Source organism: Camelus ferus, chromosome 20, assembly GCF_009834535.1.
Source record: "Camelus ferus isolate YT-003-E chromosome 20, BCGSAC_Cfer_1.0, whole genome shotgun sequence".
Classification (NCBI taxonomy): Eukaryota; Metazoa; Chordata; class Mammalia; order Artiodactyla; family Camelidae; genus Camelus; species Camelus ferus.
In genome coordinates, this window is record NC_045715.1 from 36,670,180 (window position 1) to 36,697,235 (window position 27,056).

Consider the following 27,056-nt stretch of genomic DNA (forward strand, 5'->3'; position numbering starts at 1 on the left):
TTAGAAAAAATTATTGAAAAGGTATGTCTACTTTTGAAATATAGATATTGCTCATTCAGTGACTCAGTTAAAGGCTATTTTTATTTTACCCTTATTTTAAGAGTTTCCAACATTTTTATGGATGAAAAGCATCCTGCATTTAATTTTTCTTCCTCATCCTTTTTCCAACATTTCTCCATGCATTACACACCATCAGACTCATTCTGTCAACCATTATCTTCATCAGGTTGTGTCTACCTGAGCTCCAAGTGATAAAATCGTTATGTTTTAAAAACAGTATACGTGTGAGAATATATTTACGTGTAGATATTCTGTCTATGTAAGGCGAGCAGTTCATGTTTACATAAGTTTTATGTGTACATACTTTTCAGTTCCATGTGTTTAAAAATCTTAGAGATCTCCAAGTTCTTAAAACACATTTATAAATGTTAAACTCTACAGGAAATTTAATAGGGTTTATTTGCTCCTAGGTTTAAAGCCTTAAAAAAAAAAAACCTGTGTGGTTTTTTAAAATGGTATTGTAAATATTATAAATATCACATATAGCAAAATATGATTTAGTAGCAAAGTTTACATATAAACTTTTTGTATATACAACTTTTATGTTTTACCTATTTCTGTTAAAGTTAATTTTTAAACAAAAGTATATAATACCATTGTCTATTCAAAACATCAAGATGAAAATGAATAGCCTTAAGTGACACCAAATACAAGAATTTTATAACATTAAATTCATCAAAGTTGTATTCTAGAAAGCATAGGTTTGGGGAAATGTAGGGTTAATTTTTTCAAATGTATTTTCACTTCCTCTTTTTTTCAAAAAACATCTTCCATATTCAAACAATAAACGTGTTCACTGAGCCAAGCACATACTGGCCTTTTTCTGAGTTACATTTCCAATAGTTTATCTCCATTAACAATCCAATTTGAAAAACCATGCAGCTCATTTCTAAAGTAAAAGGTTGTCAGAGTAAACCCATTTTGACTCCATCAACAGAGTTTTTTAGGATTTATTTACATAGCTTCACAGTAGCAAAGTCGTAGGAGCTCAAAGTCCCAGATTTCTCAGACCTTAGATTCACTTTAATGTGTTACGTCCGCACTGTTTTATTTTTAAAGATGAGATCAAAGAAACTAGAGCCGAAACAATTATTTAAAAATAACACTTTGGGAAATGAGACCCAAAGAATACACGCATTGATGAATGAATTTCACGCAGTGAAATTCTCCAGTCCACCCCAGAAGTAGAAAGTCCAGGTTGTTGGTGGCGGTGTCGTTTCCCGGTTACTGCTGAAGATTCTGCTTACGGATTATGACAGCCTGTGTGACATCATATTCAACTGTGGAGTCATCACCATCAGAAGAAACAGCGATAGGAGAATTTTTAAAATGACACATGTTTATTACAGAGCTCAGCATTTAAAACTGTTGAAACATCTTTCCTTTCCTCGAAGGCCAGGAGCAGCTTCCTGGATGAAGGTTCCCTGAGGTTCCCTTCCTGACTGGGGACATGCTAGGTAAATCCCTTTCCACTTCCAGTGTTTCCGCCTTAAAAGCCTGATTTCAGCGATCCGCTCTTCTGATCTGTTTTCTTTAGAGAAAAAATAGATCTGTGCTCTTCAACCCCCCTCCCTGCAGTTCTGTTCCTTTGATTTCTCTGTCTTTATTTTGCGTTTGGGGTTATCGCCCTCTGCTTTGCAGTTACAACACTGAGTCAGTTGCCTGCCTCCGTCTTGTGCCATCTCTTGGTACTATTCTTTCTCTCTCACTTTTTGATCATTATATGTCCTTAGGAAGTAGTTTCCATCCAGTGTCTCTGCTTCTTGTTTCTCTTTCCTCCCAACCCTGCAGTCTGGGTCTCTCTTCTGTTCCTCTCTCACCCGGTGCCTCACTGGCCACTGTTGTTCACGTGGTCAGGACACGCCAGCCACCCATCAGCAACCCCCATCTCTTCCTCTTCTCTGTAAGCACCGTTCACCTCGCCTTCTCTTCCCAGTGGTTTCTAGGACATCTCTCTTCATTCTTTTCCAATCCTTCTAACTCCTGGCGCTTTATGTCCTTTGGTAGCTCTCTGTGCATGAGAGGAAATGTTTACTTTTTTTTTTTTTTGAGGCAGAGGAGGAGTAATTGGGTTTATTTATTTATCTATCTATTTATGTAATGGCAGTACTGGGGCTTGAACCCAGGACCTCAGCATGCTAGCCATGTGCTCCACCCTCTCACATCTTGCACCTTCAGTTTTGTCAGCGGGCACTGAGTCTTGGACTCCTGGCCACGTCTACCTCCTCCTCATTCTCTCCATTGCTGCCACCCAAGGTTCTGCTCTCGACTTTTCATGGTTAACGGCAACCGTCCCTTTAACGCCTCTGGCTACAGTATTAATTCTGCTTTCTCCAGTCTTCCTCCAGTCACTTGCCAGAAGGATTGATGAGTGTGTCATCCTTTTCTGATAACGAACCTTCATATCTTTGCATTCTACAAGTGCCACAGAAGTGCTGACCACATCCAGAACCTGCCTTTCTAGATTTTTTTGCCATTGCCTACATTTACATAATTGTGCCTTTTCCTCTTCCAGAAATTCGCTTCTCCATCTCTACCTACTAGTAATGTATATATTTGGGAGCACCAAATCTTAAGATTACATGTGCTAATTTTAAAACATGTCCACAACCCTTCAACGGTCCTTCCTCCAAAAGGCAGAGCCAAATTCTTTTCTCCTTGAGTGTGGACTAGACTGAGTGGATCCCTGTAATGGATTCAACACGGCAGAAGGGAGACCAGGCTATAAAAGACATCCTGCTTGCCCCTTGCTCTCTTTCGATTTCTTGCTCTGGGGGAAGCCACCTGCTGGGTCATGGGGTCCCTCAGCAGTTTATACAGAGCCCCGTGGGGCGAGGAACGAAGACCTTCTACCAGTAGACGTGTGAGTGAACCACCAAGGAGGTGGATTCTCTTTCCCAGACAGCTTCCGGTGACGGCAAGCTTGGCTCTGAGTCAACCCCCCAGGGAAGCTGCTCTCAAATGCTCCACCCACAGACACCGTGACACAATTGTTAGGGTAAGCCACTATGTTTTAGGAGTAATCTGCCATGCAGCAGTAGATAACTGTTGTAGGAAGCCTGATTTCTGCTAGTGAGATGAGATCACTGCTGAGAGTTCTTTTGACCGGCTCCTTGACACAGTCTATTCGTATTGCAGTTCATTGTTAATACATTTTACCGTTGATGTATTAGGGCAAATTTTTACAAGTCTAAACTGTTTAGTAAACTCGGTAAACACATCAGCGCTTAAAATACAACCCAAATTTCTATCAGTTCAGTAACTGAACACTTTATGCCTTGGGAGAAACCTAGCTAGATGCTTCCCATCACCTGGCGGTTCTTAAAAGGCATTCTCAGCATCCTAAGTGTCACATGTCCCACTCTGACTTATGTCCAACCTCTGTGGACCAGTTAAAATATCATGATTCTACTAAATCAAGTGGCGTGCAGAGCCAATTGCTAAGTCAGACCTAAAGTCGAATATCTGAACAAAGTGATTGGAGATGGAAAGTGATTTTTTTTTATAAAAACTGTCTAAAATTTAGCATCTAGAATTCTCCTTTGCTCATATTTATATGAAGAGACACATAAAAGGAGTCTCCAAGGAGTCCTTTGCAGGGCGCACGTGCATGCATGTGAAGCCTCAATCTTTCTTCCCGGAGGCTTCCCCCTTGTCTCCATTTCGGAAGTGGTTTGACGCTCTAATTACTCGAAGTGTTACAAGTGCTCAAAGATAATTGGTTTCCTGTCACCTCTCTTTACCCTGAATCAGTGTGTTTTATGGTGGTCGGAGAGCAGTGCCCTTTAATTATTCCAAGAAGGAAACTGTTCTTTTCCATTTGGACGTTTATATATGTCTGTTAATTTAGGGGTTAATTTAAGGGTGAGAGAGAAGAGCTCTTTCTAGGCTCATATTTAATAGCGTGTCTCTTGCATTTTAATCCCATAAGCGCTGTAGTATATGTCAGCAGTGGCCTGGGGTGACTGTGGTGTCTGTGGATTTAAGTGACTCTCCTAATGTTCTGTATCTAAATTCAGGAGGCAGTAGCTCTGTCCCGAATTTACAAGCTCCAGGCCATACAAAAGCTTTTTTTTTTTTTCTTCCTGGTAGAATAGTGGTCAGATGGTTCGTGTCGTCTGTGTGGATTCTGATGAGTCTGTTGGTTTTGTTTAGGATGACGGTCATAGGTAAATTGGGGGAAATATAACCTACTTTCCATAACTTAACGTATGTGTGTGATGTCTGCCAATAAAAAAAACACACCTGCCAAAAATGTGAAAAATGCACTATATTTTATGCAGGTGACTTATATGGGAGGGAACATGCTTGAAGAGATTTTAATTAAGAATATGTGGCATCTTAGGGGACCTAAGAAACAACTCTACAGGGGTCTGCCTCAGCCATCCGGTGTTTGAATGAACATTTTTGTTTTTTTTGAAATAGGATACAAAACCCATTTCTTAAGAGTTCAGTGGATGGCATATTAGAAAGGGTAGCAGACACTTGGAATTTAGGATGCTAATGGAGCATGGCTTTGTTTGGCCAGAAAAGTCTTAGAAATCATCGATCTGATATTGTACCACTTCAGAAAGAAACTTCATAATATGCCAATGTATGTGACTGCTCAGGGCGGGGTTATGAACGTGGACTTGGGATCCAGATGGCATGGCTTTGAATCTCAGCTCGACCACTGAGCTTTTCCTGTGCGTTAGGTATGACGCCACGTCTCGAAAGGAGGTTTCCATTCCATCCTCGAAAGCACTGTGGGGTGGGTTTTATTTTCCCATTTTTCAGATAAAGAGACTGAGGTTTTCAAGAAGTTAAGAAACTTGACCCAGGTTAGCACGGTTGTCCCAAAGACTGGAACCTAATGATTGCCAGGGCGTTTACAGGTGCTGTGGACGAGTCTGTGGTCCTGGCTTTGACTTCCTCAGGCAATATGTCTCCCAGCACGACTGTTGCATCAGAGAATTTTAACACACACTCACATGTCAAGGCATCCCATATTCTGAAAATAAACATTTGAAGTTCATGTTCATAGTAAACACCCAGCTCAATACAGAATCTCAGTAAGACTGTATCAGGTTGACAGTGTTGCTCTCTGTTATGCAAAATTGTGTGTTGTTATCCTCTTGAAACCAGTATGGTGAAATCCTGGTACCAGTAAGATCAACAATCGTCTCATCCCCTGAGACCATTATGTTAAAGGATTTCTTGTCATTGGAAAGAAGATATAACACATTGTACACCCACTTGAAAGAAGTTTAAAATGTTGTGATGACACAGCGTTGGCATGATGTAGAAAGATAGTCAAATAACTTATGTAGGTTCTTATAAAAATAGCATTTGCTTCCTTGATTTAGTCCCTGAGTATCAGACATAAAGAAAAGAAATAACAGTTGCTAGCTGAAAGTAGGCTGTTTGGCATGAAGTTCTACCTTGGAATGACTTTGAAGAGAAGTCAGTATTTTACAGTCAGATGATGGTTATTAACTGGCTTTATAAAGAAGTAGTTTAAATTAATTAAGCCCTTTCCCTCGGACAGGTCAATGATGTTTAGTGACAGGTGTGTCATTGGTGTGACAGGTAGCCGACTTGACAGACTGTGTTTCCTTCCAGGAGTCCCTCCACTGCCTCCCTTTCCAGTCTTCAGAGGTCAGCTGTCTTCCCATCCCTGGCTCTTGCCTAGGGAGGTTAAGACTGACTTCATTTCCATTCGTGATTTGTGAATTTGCCACCATCTTCCTGAATCACTTTCGGCACAATTGTTTCTTATTTCATCTACTTCTTGGCAAAGGGAGGGTCTTATTGGGTCAGACACTGTGTTCTATACCTCTGTGCTTTGCTTCTGACGTTGACATCCAACTGCCTGTTGTGACATAGAGTAACTGTTCCACAATGTTGCCCCTCCCAAATGGAAGACTGTACCCCCAATAGCCCCCCACGTTCTGTTTCAGAGCTCCGAATCTATCAATCATGAATTCACTTTTGGTAATTCTAGGTCACACATCCATTGTTTTGACCAACTTCCAGAGGCAGACATTTCCTAAATCCAGTATCTTCTACATGGGATTTCTTCTCATCTGTCAATCCATTAGCAGGAATTGTCTGGGTCTCCCATGATTTCAGTCTTCAGTTCTAGTGCGATCATATATATTCTCTCTGAGAATTCTAATTAATTTGTTGGGAGGCCACGTGCCCTGTTTAATCCTTACAGCCATCTTGTTTTCGACCATTTCCAAACCTTTGGGTATGTGCTCTGAGATAAAAGAACTGTAGAATTCTGGGCAAACCTCCTTTATGTTGTATGAGTCAGACTGTTCTTTTCATTTTATTTCTAGTTCTCTACTAGCGAGCTCCAAAATCTTATATACATAGAACCTGTAGCTCACTTGGGAGAAGAAAACAAGTCTCATTAAGATAGAATTTTTCAAGGAGTACTATTTCCCATATTTGTTCTGTGTCGCACAAGAATCCTGAGGGGTCCTTCAACGTCAGCCTTGAGGACAAAACAAAATGATTTATTCAGAATGACTGAACTCCAGGGTGAAATTTTATATAGTTTGATTTCATAAATACTTAAAACAAATACGTTTTGATAATCAAAATAAATAGAACTAGTCTCACTTATAAGAACACAGCACAATAGCAAGGTAGATAAAAGATAATGAAAAATAACCTGAAATAATTTTGGTGGTTTTATTTGTAGATTTTTTTCCCTATGTATATGTTTCTCTATATTTCAATAAATGGGTTAACATCCCACATACTGCTTTGAACCTGGCTTATTTTTACTACTGTTTTCCGTTATACGGATGCACTGTAGTGGTAATGCCGTATGATTTATTGGGCATGCCGGCTGTTTACAATGTATGCAGTCACCGAGGGTGCAGAGGTGAACATGCAAATATACGTCTCTACATTTGAGTGCCATCTGTCCGGGGAATTGGTTGGGTGGGTAAAAGGATGTGTTTGGTACCTATTAGCTGTAAAGAACATCACCAGATTGTCACCTAGGAAAGTTGTCTCAATTTCCACCGGCCCTGAGATTTTCCCTCACCACCTGCCAATGTGGAGTGTTTGTCAGTCACTTCAATGTTTTTTGACAGGACGACAAGGAAAACATGCCAGTGAATTCACAGGACTGTCTGTTATTGAATTTTTGTACCACGTCTCATAGGTCTATTGGCCACATGTATTGGTTTTAACCATTTTTCTTTGGGGGGTAATAGTCTTTTCGTATTTCCTAACTCCATCCATGTAATAACACTGTTCTTTCTCAGCTGTTCTAAAATCCTCTTTACCTAACAGCATCTTTGGTATATTTTAATGCATTCTTCCTTCCTTCATTTTATTGTCCGTTCTTTTCTAACTGGTCTATTTTTATATTCTAGCAGAATATTTCACTTTCAGTGACACTTTTCTTTGAATTTTTCTATGAACTTACATTTCGTTTTCCAGGCAAATATTGGAACCATTGTTCTAAATGCTTACAGATCACACATCTATAGGGTAAGTTCTGAAAGTCACTTCCCAGCTCCTCCTCACTAAGGAATGAGTCTCACCCCTTGTCCGGTGTGACTGGGAGAGAGTCATTAGACCGAAACTCTCCTGGGCGCCCTGGATGGTTATTGATCCCCACCCCATTTGGCCAAAGTATTTATTTGCTTCTTATTTTAAGGTTCTTATGACTAATCTCAAAGAGTTTAAAGTCTTTTTTTTTTTTTTGAATTGTTCTGTGTTCAATTGTTGAGTCATGAGTCAATGTTCTTAAAAAAATCCTAAGTGAAAGACTGCTTCTCTCTCTTCTAAGATGCTCTGCAGACTAGCTGGTCTTCTCAGTTATGTGATGGTGTTAGGGAGTGATGGTCCATACCCAGGTAGTTACCAACAGCATGTCCACCTGAGCAAACAAAACTTCTCCAAAAGCAGTGAGTCGCATTGTCTTCCAAAAGTCCGAGGGCCCCCTACTGAATGAATGCACGGGTGCTGCCATTTCTACCTAGAAGCACTGTTGTCCAAAGGTTAAGTATTGTTCTAACCTCGCTTCTTGCCTCCCGGCTCCTGTGAGAAGATGAACACCCCTCCGCTGTGCCCTGCCCTCTCCTCCAGCCTGGATTTACTCCCTCTTTAGGTCCGGCAGAGAAAGAGCCCAGTGTATTCTTTTTTTTAACTTAAAATAAACAAACGGATCTGACCCCGCCTCTGCCCATTCCAGTCTGCAGTGTTTGTTCTGTGGGTGGCCGAAAGAGACGGTCTGTTGACTGACAAATGTCTGACTGTTGAGACCTTAGACTAAGAGATCCAGAGACCGAGCCAGCCGATGACCTGAGCACTAGAACTGTGAGTGAGGCCGGGAAAGAGTAAGAACCAGGGTGGGGCTCCGGATCCAGGAGTCTCCCGAGGGCCGACTTGGGCAGCGTGCCAAGGGGAGACCAAGACCGACTTCTGGAGAAGCCAAGCAGTAGAAAGAAGCAAAGACAACATCCATCCAAGGGAACAGGGAAAGAGGGGAAAAGAGATGAGAAAATGAGAGGGAGGGAAGGAAAAGAGGAAGGGGAGGGAAGGGGGTGGGAGGGAGGGAGGGAGGGGAGATGAATGACCTGTAGGGAAAAGGAAGACCCTTCTGGAGAGGCATGGAAAAGCCCCCTGAGGCAGGAGCCCCGGGGGAAGTTAGCAGACACAGATCTGAGGAGCAGCTGCCGGCCACCGCCAATGTCACAGAGTTTCCTCAGAGTCAAGTTCTGTGCTTCCACCCAAAGTAAGAAGGAGGGATGGAGGAAAGGGCATGGTCAGCCCAGTATGGTTATTTGAGAAAGTAGGAGGCTGGAGGGCAGATTGAATCACTGCTGGCGCCACCTGTGCCTCCCACAGCTGCATCCCCGCTGACCGGAGCCAGGGATCCCTGCTCAGAAAACAGGTCCCCTTCCTCGTTCCGAGATGAAGCTCTCTGTGTGTGTGTGTCATTGTGCCAAAAGGACTAAACGAAGAATCAGAAACTTTTGTTTCAAATGACCCTCCTGTCTCCTCTTTACTGAGTACCGGAAATTCCATTTAAATGGAATCTTCAGACGACCACGAATTACAGAGAGTCTGGTTCAATCTGGAAATGCACTAGCTCATTTACACTGTTAAGAGCAGATGGAAGTACCAGTAATCTGTGACACTGACCCCATGGGCTGAATTAAGCTGGCGCCGCCTTACCTATTTTATCATTTTTAAATTTAAATTTAAAAAAAAATCAACTTTTTTTCTAGACTTAGAACTCAGTCTAGTATAGTACATAGTCAAAGCAAAACAAGATATTTACTATTCCCACAGTTAATAGGCGATTTTAAAAACACGATGATTTTAGAAAATAAATTTATGGTTGAGGGGGGAGGTGTGGGTGGAGAGGGATAAACTGGGAGTGTGAGATTTGCAGATACTACTACGTATAAAATAGATACACAACAAGGTCCTACTGTGGAGCACAGGGAACTGTATTCAACAGCTTGTAATAGCCTATAATGAGAAAGAATATGAAAAAGAATATATATGTATAACTGAGCCACTATCCTGCACACCAGAAATTAACACAGCATTGTAAATTGACTATACGTCAATTAAAAACATGATGATTTGATAGAATGATCTTTAAAATCTGGTGAAAATATGACTAAATAGCAACACACTGAAATAGCCTTTCACAGTGTACGTATTATACTGTCTCTTCCAACCAATGTGTATATATGAACCTTTTTGATTAGATGTTATTTTTGGTTCTACTGAAATGCATTCTCTTTTATCAAGTGCTCATTTCCATTTTATTCTATTATTGTATTGTGTTTAGGGTAAACAGGACCATCAAATGTAAAGCCCATTACAGTTATGTGGAGAAAACCTACTTTTTACTACGCACTGTGTGCCCCTTTCCAGGCGGTGCCTTCTCTTCGGTGCTGGTTAACGGTAACAAACAAATGTTAGAAACGTATTTCAGCCTTTTATTGTTGTTTCTTTAGTGGAGGAAAGCCATTATCTAAATTAGTCTTATTCTATTTTTAATCAAACTAAAGAAGATTACTCTCGTGGTTGTTTTACCAATCAAATGCTATTGAAGAATGTGTTATTTTTCTTAAAGAGTATAATTTTATTTGCTGATCTCAGTTGTTGGGAGATGTTCTCACAGAAAACAAGCAGGCGACTCCGAAGCGTTGTTGAACGTGGCTGAAATCCACATGTGGCTGGTGATTCCGGGGGACGTCAGTGGCTGTTCCGCTGGCTCCATGCTGTTCTCTTTAGGTCCTTACTCTCTTTCCTCCCACTTGATCTTGACTTTCAACATCTATCCCTAACATCTCCTCAGCTTGCAGCATGAGGAGCGAATGTCGCGAGATGGAGGAAGTAGAAGAGAAGTCTTGGTGATGTTTTCATAGAGAATGTTTGATGACGTTTTGTTGTTGTTGTTGTTTTGTTTGTTTGTTTAAGAAGCATAGAATCTCAGAGTTTGAAGGTACTTCAGAGGTCAGAATTGATCTAATTCATGCCTTTGCTCAACAAATGAATTTATTCTATTCTATGCAGGATTCCAATTACACACTGGACCAGACTTCAGAGAATGTATTAGGGTTTGGAGGAATCTCAGAAAAGAGACTTAATGATGTAGCTATTATGTTGACATATTTAGTTTGCGTCTCCATGTGATTTTTTTTCAAAGGAATGGGATTAAACAGCTGTGACATAGAATCGGTCATGAAAGAAAATCCACTTGAGGGGTAAAAAAAAAAAAATTACTATTACTTATTTAAGGTTCTTCTTTACCAAAATTTGGAAGAAGGAAAATTAAGTGGGATGACACTTGGGAAATACAAGGCAGCTGTTTTTAACCTCATTTAGTGACCAAATGGAAATCTCTGCCTTCTTGGGATTTCATGAAAACAACAAAAACAAAAACAAAACCAAACAAAAAATGCCTAGCAAGTGCTGGTGAAGATGCTGGTAAAAGACATTCTGCTAATTGCAGTCAGTGATTTCATTCACTTTCCAATTCCTTTTACCCTCATCTCACTTTATTTTTTTCCCCTCCATTTCTTTATTACAAACTAAGCAATGTCTTTCCTGAGCCATTCTCCATACACTTTTGCAGTCTGGTTCCTTACCTGACAAGGTGCTTCCATTTTGAGAAATATCCCTAAATGTTCCTACAGTTCAGCCACCAAAGAGAAGAGCCCGTTTAAAGACTGAAACCTTGTCTTACTTAAATATTCTATGGATTTTTAGCATGGATGAACATTTGATTTATTCTGATGACTTTTGATTTTTAATTTTTAAGTTAGTGAGATTGATTTTTCAAATAACTGCTTTTCAGCTATACTTGTTTATAAAAAATTCTAGCCATAATTTTCATATCCCATATAATTCATGCATGTACTGGAAACCATCCACAGTGGGTTTATATACATTTTTTTTCCTTCTAGTTTTACTGAGATAGAATTGACAGACAGCACTGTGTAAGTTTAAGGTGTACAGTGTCATGATTTGACTTACATACATCATGAAATGATGACTGCAGGAAGTTTAGTGAACATCCATCATCTCATATAGATACCAAATTAAATAGAAAATAGCCTTTCCTTGTGATGAGAACTCTTAGGATTTACTCTCTTGACAACTCTCATATGTAACACACAGCAGTGTTAATTATATTTATCATGTACATTACATCCCTGGTGCTTGTTTATCTTATAACTGGAAGTTTGTTCCTTTTGGCTACCTTCATCCAGTTCTCCCCCAGCCCCCGACCTCTGGTAACAACAAATCTGATCTTTTTCTTTGAGTTTGTTTTTGAAGTATAATCAACCTCCAACACTATGTTAGTTCCTGGTCTACAACATAGTGATTCGATATTACTATACATTTCAAAATGATGACCAAGATGAATATAGTTACCATCTGTCACCATGCAAAGATATTATGTAGTTATTGACTATATTCCCCACACTGTGCATTTCATACTTGTGACTCATTTATTTTATAACTTGAAGTTTGTACCTCTCAATCTTCCTCATCTATTTCTTTCCTTCCCCCAACCCCCTCCCCTCTGACAACCACCTGTTTGTTCTCTGTATCTATGACTCTTTCTGTTTGGTTATGTTTGTTCATTTGTTTTCTTTTTTAGAGTCTACATATAAGTGAATGTGTCTTTCTCTGCCTGACTTACTTCGCTTAACATAATACCCTCTGGGTCCATCTATGTTATCACAAATGGCAAGATTTCATTCTTTGTTATGGCTGAGTAATATTCCAGTGTGTGTGTGTTTGTGTGTGTGTGTGTGTGTGTGTGTACGTGCGCGTGTGCGTGTCATATCTCCTTGATCCATTCATCTGTTGATGGCCACTTAGGTTGCTTCCATATCTTGGTGGTTGTAAATAACACTGCAATGAACATAGGGTTGTGTATATCTTTTTGAATTGTCCTGTTTATATTCGTTGGATAAATACCCTAGGAGTAGGGATTACTAGATCGTATGGTAGTTCTATTTTTAATTTTTTGAGAAATCTCCATACTCTTGTCCATAGTGGTTGCTCCAGTTTACATTCCCACCAATTGTGCAGGAGGGTTCCCTTTTCTCCACATCCTCACCAACGCCTGTTAACTTGTTTTCTTTTTGATAATAGCCATTCTGGCAGGTGTAAGGTGGGTTTTATGTACATTTGGAATAAAACCTCTTACATTAAGATTCTATTCTGTAATGGTTTCAGACATAGCTCTAGATATATTATAGAGACAAAGTAGAATTTAATACTAGCTTAGCCCCAGGATAATATTATAGAGCTTGTCAGAACTTTTAGACGAGATTCAGCACATAGGACAGAGTTGTATTCCAAGAATACAACGTTGCATCAAACTATTCCTCATCTCTCACTATCAGTGAAGCACTAACCATGCATCTGGGATCAAATTGGATGCTACCAGAAGAGACGGCTGCCACGTTCTGGAGACCCCATCTCCCCCTGAGTCAGGCAGGAGGCTGGCTTCAGATATCAGGACGGTAGTGTACTGAACTAGAAGAAACTCATTTCTAGTCATAGTTTCATCAATTACTGTGTGGTTTTAAATAAATATCTCCATTTCCTTGATCCTTAGTATATTTCTTCTGATGTCACTGCTGTGAAAGCCTGCTCGTCTAGCCCAACTCTAACGGAGTTTTGAGAAACGGGATTCATATTAACACCTTCCACAGTGCAAGTGTTCTTATTCCCAACTTACTGGGATCCACGCTTTCTACATTTACTCCCTGTGCCGATATATTTCGGGACATCCTTCATTTGAATAGCAAGCTGATGACCTTTAGGGATCTTCCAGTGATTTAATACAGGTGTACACATACTCCATCTGCTACAGCACACCTCCGTCCCAGAACTGAGTAAATTTTAAACGAAAAATACCCCGAGAGATTTCTAAGACAGTGCTTGACTTCGAAAATCACAGGGATTTTTTTTTAGGAACTCAAAATAAGAGATGTAAATATTCATTTAAAAATGTTTGCCTGTTTACTGTTTGAAAATAACTCTCCTTGATGCTACAGAGAAACAGCATGAATAATTTCGTAAATTTTGTTGAGTGATATTGTTAAGTTGATGGGGATACAGAACGGCTGAGCTACGTTCCCCACCCTCCAGTGGTTAATTACTCCCTTGAAAGTGATCAGTAAGCCACAAGGCTGATGAAATAAATGCTCTGCTAAATGTGTTCAAACTGTAGCTGGAGCATAGATTAGGCTGCAGTGTATTTAGGCTCAGGGAATGGGCAAAGGCTTTGTGAAAGGGGTTTGCAGGAAAGCTAAGCCTTGGGAGATGAGTTGGATTTTCAGAGAGAAAGAGAAAGCAGGGACTTTAGACAAAAGGAACTACACAAACATGATCTGAAAGAAGGTGAAAGAACATGGCTATCAGAGCGGGACGCACAGACTATGCAGTGAGATGAGAAACTAAGAAGAGAAGTCACTCAGATGGTGATAGACCTTGAATGCTTCTGAATGCCATTTGATTCTACAAATTATGTATTTAAAAAAAATTTTTAGTGAAGTATGGTTGATTTGTAATGTTGGGTTCAGGTGTACAGGAAAGTGATTCGGTTATACATATACATGCATATATTTCTTTCCTTTCAGATTCTTTTGCATTATAGGTTACTACAAGAAATCGAATAGAGGGCCCTGTGCTAGACAGTAGGCCCTTGTTGTTTATCTATTTTATATGATTCTGTAAATTACGTAGTTTTAAACAGTTAGTCTGAATGATAGAATGGAAATTTGTAAAACTGGAGGCCAGAGCATTTTCCTGAATCCTAGACCCTGACAACCCGCAATCTGAAAGGGTTTCCACCCTGCTTTGTCATAGATGGCTGAAACTCAACAGACCCAAAGCCAACCCTCCGTCTTTCCAACCTCACTGACAACACAAACCACTCAGTCACCCACTCCAGAAATCCGGAAGTTATCTGGAAGTCTACTCCCAGTTAATAGTCACATTTTATTTTTGCCACCTGCTTCCTAGGTGTCCCTGACACCTGGCCTCCTTTTGACATCTCTGAGCACGTTATCCTCCACCCGCACCCCTCCCAGACCTGTTTTCCACCTTTCCCGGCCCTTCTTGGGTTTTCAGGGGCTGATGCTGTAGACTGCATCACTGGGCTCCCTTGCCGCCTGCCTTCCCAATCAGGAGAGGATGTCCAGGTCGAGGTGCCAGCAGAGGAGCAAAGACCAGAAGGAGAGAAGTTCATTCTCTGTTTGTTTCTTCCCTCGTTCTGTCCCTGCTTGAGTGACAGGCTTCTGTGTCTGTAGTCGGTTCCCTTCATTGCACCCATGCTTCTGTAAATAGTCTTTTCCTAAATTTCTCAACACTGAAAACTCTTCGGGAAATTTTTCTTGCCGGAGCTCTGGATGCTATAATCTCCTTTGCCAATCCGGTTCTGGACCTTGGCAACAGATTTCTAGCTGGTGTTTCTGGGTTTAGAAAACGTGCTTCACACTGCTTTGGAGAGCTGGCTTTTCTGAACATGTGATGTTGTGACAGTTTGCAAAAGAGGAGAGTATTCTATAATGACAAATGTACAGCAGGCACATTATGTAACTAATATCTCAGGTTTGTAAAAATATGCATATACCAAGTTGAAAGGAAAATGCCATCGTCCCCGGCATAATTGTGAAATGATTGCAATTTTTCTTTTCTTTGTCTGTTTTTTGTCATTTTTCCCCTGGAGGTAGAGAAAACCAAGACAATCTCTCTTCCTCTCTCCCTCTCTCAGCCTGTGTGTGTGTGTGAGCAGAATTGTGAAAAATACTTTATACATTTTTTTATGTCCTAAGAATACTGCAAACATCTTGTTTGTTTACTTTCTGATCCAGATGCTAGAATTGAAAGAAATGCCCCTGAATTTTACTTAGGAAGACTGAGTTCAGTGTATAAAAGGACACTTTAACAGAAAGTCTAAAAAAAACAGGGAGATGATCTTTTTATCATCTGAATAATTAGCCTATCTGAAAAAGTGAGGCTGGGAATCCTTTCTAGATGCCCAGGAATTTGAATTTAAGTTGAAATTAATATGTTATTGACAATGTTCCCTTCTGTCAGATGTTTAAATTCACAAGAGCATTTTGCATAACTCTTTTCTGCACTCCTCCCAGACGACAGGTTACTCTCGTCCCCTCATCTGCTGGCCGACTTTCTGCTGCCTTCGATCAGCTCAATAATAAAACCTTAAGACTAGATTTCTTGTTGAACTGCTTCACATTTTTAATGAGCTGGATAATTTTTCTTCTATGATTATCCGAATATTTGATGCTTATCTGGTGTACTTTTATTTTTTTCTTCTTCTTCTTTTTTTTTTTTTTTTGCCATTTGATCTATTTCCAAAAATGAAGTCTCAATAAAACCTAAATTACGGGCATATTTAAACTGTTCCAAAATTATTGCATTTGCCCAGGTTGAAACTCTTAACTTGAATTTTGTTAGAATGAAAGTACCTTTTTAAATGTTATTTGTGTCCTTATAAATAAAGATAAAGTTATTTGTCTTTGGAAATACTTGAAGTTTAAATGACTTTTAAAATGCTATTTTATAGGTTTGGTATAGGAATTACCGAACTGAATGTACTATTTCAAGAGAATTTTTATATAGTTTTTGTCCACTTTTGTCTTCATCTCATTTTGTTCCCGTTTCTTTAATCATTAGCTTCTGTTTTGACTGTATTTACAGCTTTACTAGCTGCTTAAGAATATATTTATATGAAATATATTTTATTTTTCAAATGATAGATTTATGTAGAGTATTAATCAAGGGTGATATATAAGGACAGGGAAGAACTTCCTTAATTTTACAGATAAACCAGTTTGGATTAATTTAAGGCAAATGGTTGAAATAAATGTGATTAGTTCCGCTTTTGATAAAGGCAGTTTCACTTTGAGACAACCTCAATTTTCAGATGTAAAATAATTAATAAACAGAAACTGACTTCCAAGCTAGAATTCTGCCAGATTTCTTCTTCAGAATCTAATGAAGGAAAATAAATAAATTATACCTTAGAATTTTCCCAGCAGAAAAAGTAAAGATTTTCACTGTGGGATTTTAATTGTATTAATGAAGACTTCACAATAAAATACTTGCTAATACAGTAGGGAATCTGCATCTTGTTGCTGTAGTCCAGCTGAAAAACGTGTGCTGTTTTGTGTCTGTGTTTTGTTTATTTATATAGAATGAGTATCATTAGATGTTCAAGATATTTAAGAAACCTGGAGTGTGTGGAAGAGGATACATTCTTTTCAATGTAGTTTGATGGTCCTCGGAAAATTAAACGCTTTCCCCTGTCTCTTAGCTTTTAGAATGACTGTTCCCTACCACCGAACGTGTGCCACTTTTCGAGTTTCAGGCATCAAAGTGAAAAACAATACAAGATTTTCAGAAGTGAGTGGTGAAAAAATTTATCCAAGAGAGTCGTCAAATAAACTGGGGGTTAAGTACATATCATTTTACTCTAGGGTAAAGACAGGAATGAGTTAACATTAAATACAAAAACGCTGTTGCAGTATTTCATGACATTTGTGTAATTCCTTGATATTCAAGTAGAAATGACTGTTGCATAGGTAAGACCTGTGGTCTTTTTGCCAAGCAGGACGTTTGATTTTTTTATGTCAGGTTGGTTGTTTATAGCTGACATTGAAGAGAAACAATTATTGCTCGAGTAAAGAATGCAGCCTCTTAAAGTAGGAAGAGAAAGTTTTGTTCTGTTTTGTTGTAATGGTTTTAATTATTGGGCAATATTTTGTTAAAGTCAGCATTATAAATTGAGAAACGAATGGAAAATGAGAAACACTTTACTCATCTCCTTAAATTAAGGATTACTATAAAATTTTGTTCAGCTATAACAAAAATGCCCATTCTTCAGGCTATGTTATCACCCACACTTTTATTTATAATAGCAACTATTTAATGATCATTTCTGTGTGCTCATAATGCTTGCCATCCTCTATTGTGGACCACATACTAAGGACTTGTTACACATCCTCTCAATTTTCCCAGCAAACCTATAGGGTAGGAGTTACTGACCTGGTTTTATAGACGAGAAATCTGAGGCTCAGAGAGGTTAATTTCCTTCTAGTTCACCTAGCTAGAAAGTGGCAGATCCCAGGTTCAGAAAGATGTGTAGGGACAGACATTTCTGGAAGAAAAGGAAACACTGAAGACTGATTTAGGAGAAACGAGCACAAAAATAGGAAAATTTAGCAAGGATGAGGTCTGAGTTAAAAAGACAAAAATAGACAAGAATGAGAAGAAGGAATAAGATGGATGGAGTGGAAGTTTAGTTTCCTGATTACTTGTCATTTGCTCTGGAAGCTTTGAAACATATAAAAGAAGAGAGAATAAAATAATGAATCCTCATGTACCCACCACCCTGTTTCAGTGATTACCAACTTGTGGTCAGTTTTGTCTCCTGCATAAACCTCACTGCTGCTGAATTATGTTAAAAGAAAATCACATATGACACATTGGTTCATTTCATCTGTAACTGTTTCAGTATAATTCTCTAAAAAATAAGGGCTTTTTTTTTTTTTACAAGACATAAATGATCAAACCTAAAAAAAATCATTAATATTAGATATCTAGTCAATATTGAAATTTCCCTGTTACATAAATGTCTTTTGACAGTTGTTGAATATTGTTGGAAAAATGTCTCAAAAACTTGCCAAAATGTCAACCTCAAGTTTACATTAGAAAAACATTTCAGTCAGGCTCTCAGTGTTACACTGCAGTAACTCTTTTAATTTCCTGTTGACTTCATACTTTATTATTTATTTTTCTGTGCTCCATCTTTTTCATACCCATGCGAGCCCAAAGTGTGAGCCTTCGCTGACCATAGCCCCAGAGGAAAGCTTGACCTCCAACGATGAAGTATATGCTAAGAGCTTCCAGTGACCATCACCTGATCTGTTTCCCTTCCTCCCTCTTAACAACACACTGCACTCCATTCAAACACTTCTTTTTGTTACCACCCATTCTCTCCTTCCCTTCACTCTCAGCACATCTGTAGAACCTAATTCTAAGGGAAGCTCTTCCTCCGATGTCCATCCCATCCCATTCTGACACCACTGAGATCATGTACCATTAACTGTATTACATCTTCCTTATTTAATTCTTTTGGTGTCCACCCCGTTTTTCCTGTAGGCCTGCAAATGCTTAATTTTCAATGGTTAGCAAAAAAGAAAAAAAAAAGACGCGGATGGATGAATGCATAGATAAATAGACAGAAAAAACAAAGAGCTTGGTCATAATTTTATTATAGCAGATGTCACATTGATTTATGGTTCTAGGAACAAACCTCTCATAAAACTATGTGCTCCATGAGAACACACTTCAGGGAGCCACTGAATTTCAATACAAATCTATTGCACGCCTGATGTAGTTCAGTGATCCCTACTTCGGGAGCTGAGAATAACAGTAAATGCATTCAAGTTACGTGGAGTTCATTATGGAAAGATCTAACTAACCCAATACTTACAAGACATCTATTCAGAAAGATCAGGTATGTTTTAGCCTAACAAAATCATTTTACAGTCTTGTGAAAACTTCTCTAAGTAAAGCCTCTATGTTAGACTAAAACATATTGGTATTCAGTGTAAGGCTGACACTTACCAAACAATATTATAGTGCATACTGTATGTTACATATAAAATTTCACATGAAATGGACGTGTTTACTTAGGCTGTAGAAAGCTAAGGAGCAAAAAGCATTTATTCTTAATACCAGGCTCCCTTTTTTTTTTTCTGAAATCCATTTAGTACATTGCTTTCAACAAGCATTACAGACTCAGAAAATATCTATTTCCTAAGTGGTTATTTCTCTTGACTTCTCTTACTCAATTCTTACGGATTCTCTAGTTGTGTTGAATTTTATTATAAATACAGTTATTAAAGAGCTCTGTTGATTTTTTTTTTAATTTGAACTCCTTATTAGCTTTTCTTCTGTTGGGAAAAAAAATAAATCCTTCTGTATATATGCAGGTAATTTCCAAGGAAGTCTGAATCCTTTCCAATAATGCTTAGTATTTTGAAGCATAAAAGGTATAATATTCATCTTTTCAATTTTGAGGGTGATAATGACCTTTCCAAGGCTGCAGAATATTAACCCAAGGTATACTTCCGTTTCATTCAGTATCTAGGTCCTCTAAAAGCATACTGCTAATAGTGTTCGATCCTAATGGATTACAATGGAAAAAAAAACCAATATAGATTTCAAAATTAAAGTTCTGAAGATGGTGAAACATATTCCTAAGGAAATGCAAGTAATTCCATGTCAGCATTGTGGTAAACATTTTCTATCAAATCGATCATGCTTTTCATTTTTCTTATCACTGCCTCACATTTAAAAAAATGATTTCACTGCATTTATAAGCATAACATTACAACAAAAATGCTCTGTAGTCAATAAGATTCCATAGAATTTATATATTTTCAATATGAATGTTGCTATCAGATACATTTCCCAAGATATTATTTTGTTCAGGTGTTTTCTATTTCAAGGTTTATATGGCTCTCAAGGTCAAGTCTAACCATGTGTCACATCCCTTTCAAGATCCTTTGTAATCTGTATAAATCCTAAGTAGATTTGTTCCCTACTCACAAGTGGGATGATTTTTGTGTTTAACTTTACGTTAATTTGATAAACATTTATTAAAATATTACTGTTATCTTCAATCTTATCTGTGCCTCTGTGTCTGCAATGCTAGCCTTCCAGCTTCGGGGGCTAAAAAATAATAGTTATTCATTATTTAAGGCTTATCCATGAAGCCCTGTTAGTCTGTTTCATTCTGCTGGGTACCCACTCCTAAGAACCACGTACATACAGAACATCTTTTTTTTTTTCCTTTCTCCAAATTACTGTTACAGTGTGTTACTTAACAGCTCTAGTGTCCTCTTCAAAATGGCCTTAAATTGTGTCATGAATATGATGTTATCATAAATTTATTATCAGGTTACATTATTTTAATTCAGTGTGTCTGGGTCACTTCAGGAAAATTTACTACTATGAGAAAGATAAGTAGAAACTCATATCCTTGAGTCAAGGTCTCTGAAACTATTAAAAGATGCAAATTTCACTCAGATCTTAAAAGTGATCCAGAATATCTTTCTAAAAAATGTCTAAGTCTCCCATTGCTGATGAATGCATTCATTTCTTTACTTTTTCCTTTATCAAACAGGAATAAAACACTAATTAATGAAGAAGCAAGAGAAGTATTTTAAAAGTATATAATATAGTAGTTTAGTGAATATTATCTAGTGTAACTGGTTTCGGCAATGACTTACAAAGTCCTTTAAGGTACCTTTTGAAAAGCCTTATACTAATGAGGTATTATCACTTTCATTCCATTATATATAGTCGTTGTGGTTACTTCTACAGCACAGGGCAATTTAGTTAACTAGCTGGGAATGTGATACCTTCAGATCAGGTTTGGTATTCCTCATTTCTAATGATCATTCCTTTCCAGAAATGTAACCCACTGTTCAGGAAAAAAAAAAAAAAAAAAAAGCTACATTTTATTTTGCCTTTCTTGGTACAGCTGAAATTTTCTCTAGACTTTACATAATTTCCCAAGATCTCTACTGGAGGTGCTGGAAAGCAGAACTCCCGATGTTACCCGACTCGGTTGACATCGGGTAAGCTTGTCAAAGATGTGTGATTTGGCCTCCTGAACTCTGCTGCGCTGTATTATCTGTCACGCAGGAGAGAATGCCACTTGTTCTATCTTTGATGTGCTAGAACCATCCATTGGCTGAGTGACTTCAGTTACTTTTTACAAACAAAAACCTTTATTTATTCTGGAAATGTGTTTTTGTCTATTTCCACAGTCCCAAGAAATTGGTTATTTGAGACTATCTGGCAAATTAGAAATAAATTCTTAGGGGGAGGGTAGAGCTCAGCAGTAGGGTGCGTGCTTAGCATGCACAAGGTCCTGGGTTCAATCCCCAGTGCCTCCATTAAAAAGTAAATACATTAATAAATCTAATTACACCCCCCACCAAAAAAATAAAATAAAATAAATTCTTTAGATAGGCTGATTAGTTTTTTTAAACAAATACCATGTTGTAGAATAGTTTCTTTATTTTTAAAAAATTCCTTTCTGGATTCCTCAAAAGACTAGGAATAGACTTACCATATGACCCAGGAATCCTGCTCCTGGGCATATATCCAGAAGAAACCCTACTTCAAAATGACACCTGCACCCCAATGTTCATAGCAGCACTATTTACAATAGCCAAAACATGGAAACAGCCTAAATGTCCATCAACGGATGACTGGATAAAGAAGAGGTGGTATGTTTATACAATGGAATACTATTCAGCCACAAAAACCGACAACATAATGCCATTTGCAGCAACATGGTTGTCCCTGGAGAATGTCATTCTAAGTGAAGTAAGCCAGAAAGAGAAAGAAAAATACCATATGAGATCGCTCATATGTGGAATTTGAAAAAAAAAACAAAACATAAATACTAAACAGAAACAGACTCACAGACATAGAATACAAACTTGTGGTTGCCAAGGGGGTGAGGGGTGGGAAGGGACAGACTGGGAGTTCAAAATGTAGAATAGATAAAGAAGATTATACTTTATAGCACAGGGAAATATATACAAGATCTTATGGTAACTCACAGAGAAAAAAAATGTGACAATGAATACATGTATGTTCATGTATAACTGAAAAATTGTGGTCTACACTGGAATTTGATACAACATTGTAAAATGACTATAACTCAATAAAAAAAAGTTAAAAAATAAATAAATTTATTAATTTAAAAAAATTAAAATTCCTTTGTGGTTAAAAAAAATTAGTGCCAGACTGCTGCAGACGTATATATTTTTAAAGTTATCCTGTAAAACAAGTTTATAATATGGACATTTTTATGTCTTTATCTCAATGTCCTTACCATTCATTACTGCATAGTAAATGCATTAATTAATAATTTGTGAATGTGATTCAAAGGTGTTTCACGTGTTCAATTTCACAGAGTATGTATGAGACACAGGTGAGGTTGTTATCACTAGGTCCTTCCTTCTTCCGGCACCTCATTGCCCATTTATAAATAAGGAAAGGATCATGGGAAGCCATTGGAAAGATTGAAATTGTTCATTCTAAAGAAAATCTGACTGAGTATGTGTTTTCCTGGTAGTTTGAAGAGTGTCATCAATTGTATAATTTGAGTGTGGTCCAGTGTCTTCTTTGAGCATCCTATTGGAGTAAATCAAGCTGAGTTTCTCTATTATCCATGCCTTTCTTCATCTTCTAACACATTTGCCATGTATCCATTCCATGATCCTACCTGCATTGTCATGTGTCTATCCCCAGGGCACTTCATTCCCTCTCATTTCTTTGACAGTGTTTGCTCCTTGGTCTCTGTTGCTCTTTCCAGCACCACTCTTGTCTCAATTGCTGGCAATTTCAACATATAAGAGATGCTTCTAAAGACCAATTCCTTTCCCATCTCTCCTCCCGCCATCTTGTCCTACATGTGTCTGAGCCATTGACTCCCAGTCATGTCCTTGATAGCATCCCAGTCTGTGGCCGTAGATCCTGTATCCTCATCTGACCACTTCTATTTATACTTCTGGTACCTCTGCTACCTGCTAGTACCCAATGTTCCTTTATTTACTTGCTTATTTTTAACTTCCTCCTGTGGAAATTTTCAGAAGTTGAGAGAATGGTATAGAATACTCGTGTACCACCAGCTAGCTTCAACAGTTATCGATTGGTTGCCAACTCTGGTTCACCTTTTATAATGTGAAGTAAATATAAGGGGACATACAATTTTATGTGTAACCTGTATTAGAATGTATATTTAAAAGATAAGACATGTCTTTAAATTTTTATTTAAAATTCACATTTCCGCTCTCCAGCCATGAACCTTTGGCCAAGTTACTCTCTGAATCACTTTCCTTATCAACAAAATAGAATAATTCCTGCCCAGCCAGCTTGTTGTGGGACTTAGACGGGCTGATAAAGAAAGACTGACACACAGCACTGTCTTTCTTATCTTTTTATGATTATATTACTGTCAGTGTTAAAATTCCTTCATAGTTAACTGTCCTTTGGCGCCAGCAAGACCTCACATTCATTGATCCTACCCCCATTTCACTGCCTCAGCATCCACCACATCCTCTCTTCTCTCTTCACCTAATTTCAATGCCGTGGTCAATCATTTGAGCCACTCCACCCTACACCCACCCTCAGTGCTCCTTCCTTCTCTCACTTCGTCATACTCTTCTGGCCAGAACTGCATCCATGGTCAAACCAAACTCTTTGCCTGGTCCGTGTCAGGAGCGCTGCACAACCACGTGGACCGGTCTCATTTTAACTTTATGATCCAGTGAGTCCTGAATGCTGCTCTGCACACACACAGATGTTCTGCACACCTGTCCCCTTTTCTACCACCCTAGATGACAGCTTCATGCCCGTTCCTCACACCTCAAACATGTCTTCCATAATCCAGGATCTTCTCACTGAAGACCTTGCCTTCCGCCTCACTGAGAAAACGGAAGCGTTCAGAGGAGAACTGCCATCACTCCATGACCACGTCTGCCCTTCCACCTGCATCTGCGCCCTCATACCTGGCTTTCTGCCTTGGTGGCAGAGATGATCTTCCACTGGGTTTTATTCCCAGTGCTCTAATGACTTTATTTTTGCACTCGATCCTATTTTCATTGCCCACTCAAAGACCTTCCTGTACCTTATTCCTTATTTCCCCATCCCACCTCCCACCATCATTTATTCCCACTCTTTCCTGGAACATTTCCTTAGCATTCAGTCCTGCTCTTATTTCTTTCACCTTAAAACAAAAAATACAACTTCTCTTGTCTCAGCTTTACCTGCAGCTACTGCTCTGTTTCTCTGCTTCTGATTGTAGCTGAATTACTCAACAAAGGTCACCTGTCCCTGCTATTTCTAGTATCTGTCCTCTCAATCGCTCTTAGACCCCTGCCCCCCGTAAAGCTTTTGCTCTCACTACTCCAAGAAAACTCCACCATGGATCTCATCAATAACCTGTATATTCCTAATCTGATGCCTACTTAATCCCCATGTCACTTGGCCTTGCAGTAGGGTACGGCACTCTGGAGGACACCCTTCTTCTTGATACATTGTCTTCACTTGGCTTCCAGGATGCCCACTTCTCTTAGTCTTCTCTTGCTGGCACCTCCTCTTGTTATTAGACCTTCTAACTATTCATCCAGTCTCTCTTGATGGCTTGGATTTAATGGTCATCTCTACACCATGACACCCAGTTGATATCTCTGGCCTAGACCTCCTTACTCAATGTTCCACTTGGATATCTAGGACCCTCAAACTTAACTTGTCTTCTAAATCTTTTACCTAAAATTTGGTACAGCTGCACCCTCACCTGTTTCAACTGATGACCACTCTTCAGGTTGGTGAGCCCCCAGATCTTAGAGTCATCCTCTTTTCCACATTCAGTCCATCCAGAAGTCCTTTTGGCTCAAAATATCCAGTGTTGACCATTTCTCAGCATCACTGGTGGTGGCTGGTACCAGGACCATGCGCGTCCTAACCACCAGCACCTCCCACTGGAATTGCTCCAGTAGTTCTAGTTGGCCTCCCTGTTTCCACCCTGCCTCCCAGCCTTAAAGTCTGTTCTTAACACAATAGCCAGAACAATCCTTTCTTAGACATAAATCAGACCATATTATTAACTCAATAATAAGCCTCAACACTCACAACCTTATTCAGAGGGAAAAAAAAAAAAAAAACCCCAAAGGCTTTAAAATGCCTTCAAGGTGCTGATTCCCATCTCCCTTTCTCATTTTATTTCTACCCATGCTGTTCCTTGAACATGACGTTGGGTCTTAGCTTTGCTGGTTCCCTCTGCCTGGAACACCATTTCTCAGGATATCCATCTTGTTGGTTTCCTCAATTTCTTTTATGTTATTGCTCAAAGGACATTTTCTCAGCATCTCAGAGACCCACCCTGAAAACTGCAAACCCCTACTTCTCAATTTCCAGGGACCTACAATCCCCCTTGTGCTGCTCCATTTTTTCCCCCAATAAAAATCATCTTATAGCTTAGCACATAACGTATCTATTCTGTTTTGCTTGTGGTTTCTTCCCGCATTAGAATGTAAGCTTCACAAAGGGCAGGGGTTCTGTCCTGCTTGTCTGGCGCATAGTAGGTGGTCAGTTGAATAGATTTCCCCTGCTTTCAGCATCATTTCCCTCCCCTTGCTTCTCAGTCAATAATGGTTCTGTTTCCCACAGTTAACTTGGACTCTCTCCATTTTAGGGGATATTAATTTGATATCCTTGAGATATTTCCCTCTGCATTTACCTTTTTAATCATGTCTCCCTTTTGTCCATTTTTTTTTCCCTTTTACTTGTTCTGTCTGCTAAACTAATTTTAGGCATATGGATTTAATTTTCTGGTCTTCAAGTCTTCTTATACCTTTTCTTATCTTTGGTCCTTTCTTAGCTATATTTCTATTTCTAGAACATTTTTTTTTCTCTGCCCTAGTTCTCCAAGACTTTCATTCTTAAGAACTAGTTCCAGAAGTCTTGCTTTTCCCTGGAAAGGTTTCCCATGAAAAACTGTAGCCCTGATTTCCACTTGCTACCTGCCATCCCCTCCACCGACCCGACAGGAAACCCTGATCACCAAGATTTGGATTCACGCTTCACTCAACCTTCTACTGAAGTGCAGCTTCCCTTTGACTTAAAGCTGGTCGGCAGTTACTTGGTGTAACAGATCTGTATGCTGTCCTTTGTTTATTTTCAATATCCTTTTTTGTCTTCTATTTTAGAAAACTGCACAAATATTTGTGTATACATTTATATACACTATGTATTGAATTATTTTCTATTTTATCCGGTTTTTGCTGAAAGCAAGCAATTTCTAGGTCTTTCTCTATGGGGTGTCTAACATTGTTTCCTATTTTCTCTTTAACAGGTCATTGCTTTAGTGATGGATATATTCACAGATGTGGACATTTTCAAAGAAATAGTGGAGGCATCAACTCGAGGGATCTCTGTATACATTCTGCTTGATGAGTCCAACTTTAATCATTTCCTAAGTATGACTGAGAAACAGGGCTGTCAAGTTCAGCGTCTCAGGGTAAGAATTTCCTGTTTTATTTTTATTTTTTTTTTCCCCCAAGGATCTTATCTCAGTCCAATCTAGGGCATGTGAAGCTATGTTACTGCAAATATATACCGGATACTTAAGGTGATCCCAGAAATGTCCCCTTGTACTTTTCAGAATGTGACCTCACCATCTTTACGATGGTTTTACACGATGCTTTTCTTGATGGTGGGGCACTTAAGCTTCTGAGTCAACTTTGCTGCTGGTCATAATTAATGCTTCGGTTTTGCACGCCCAGCCTTGAAGCCGCTGGCTTGAGTGATTCTTACATTCAGCGGGTGTGACTCACTGCAATCATCTGGCACAGTGTTTTCAGTTACATCTGAGTCTTTTAAAG

The 27,056-nt window shown here is 38.9% G+C and overlaps 1 protein-coding gene across 4 annotated transcripts in view; it reads left to right on the forward strand.

Moving 5' to 3' along the window:
- FAM83B (family with sequence similarity 83 member B) overlaps positions 1–27,056 on the forward strand; it is a 71,374-nt gene that overhangs the window by 33,360 nt on the left and 10,958 nt on the right. For all 4 annotated transcript variants that reach the window (XM_032463313.1, XM_032463312.1, XM_032463311.1 and 1 more), the window contains one exon: positions 26,528–26,692. In XM_032463313.1, coding sequence (XP_032319204.1) covers positions 26,528–26,692 — 165 coding nt within the window. The remainder of the gene's footprint in view (positions 1–26,527; positions 26,693–27,056) is intronic.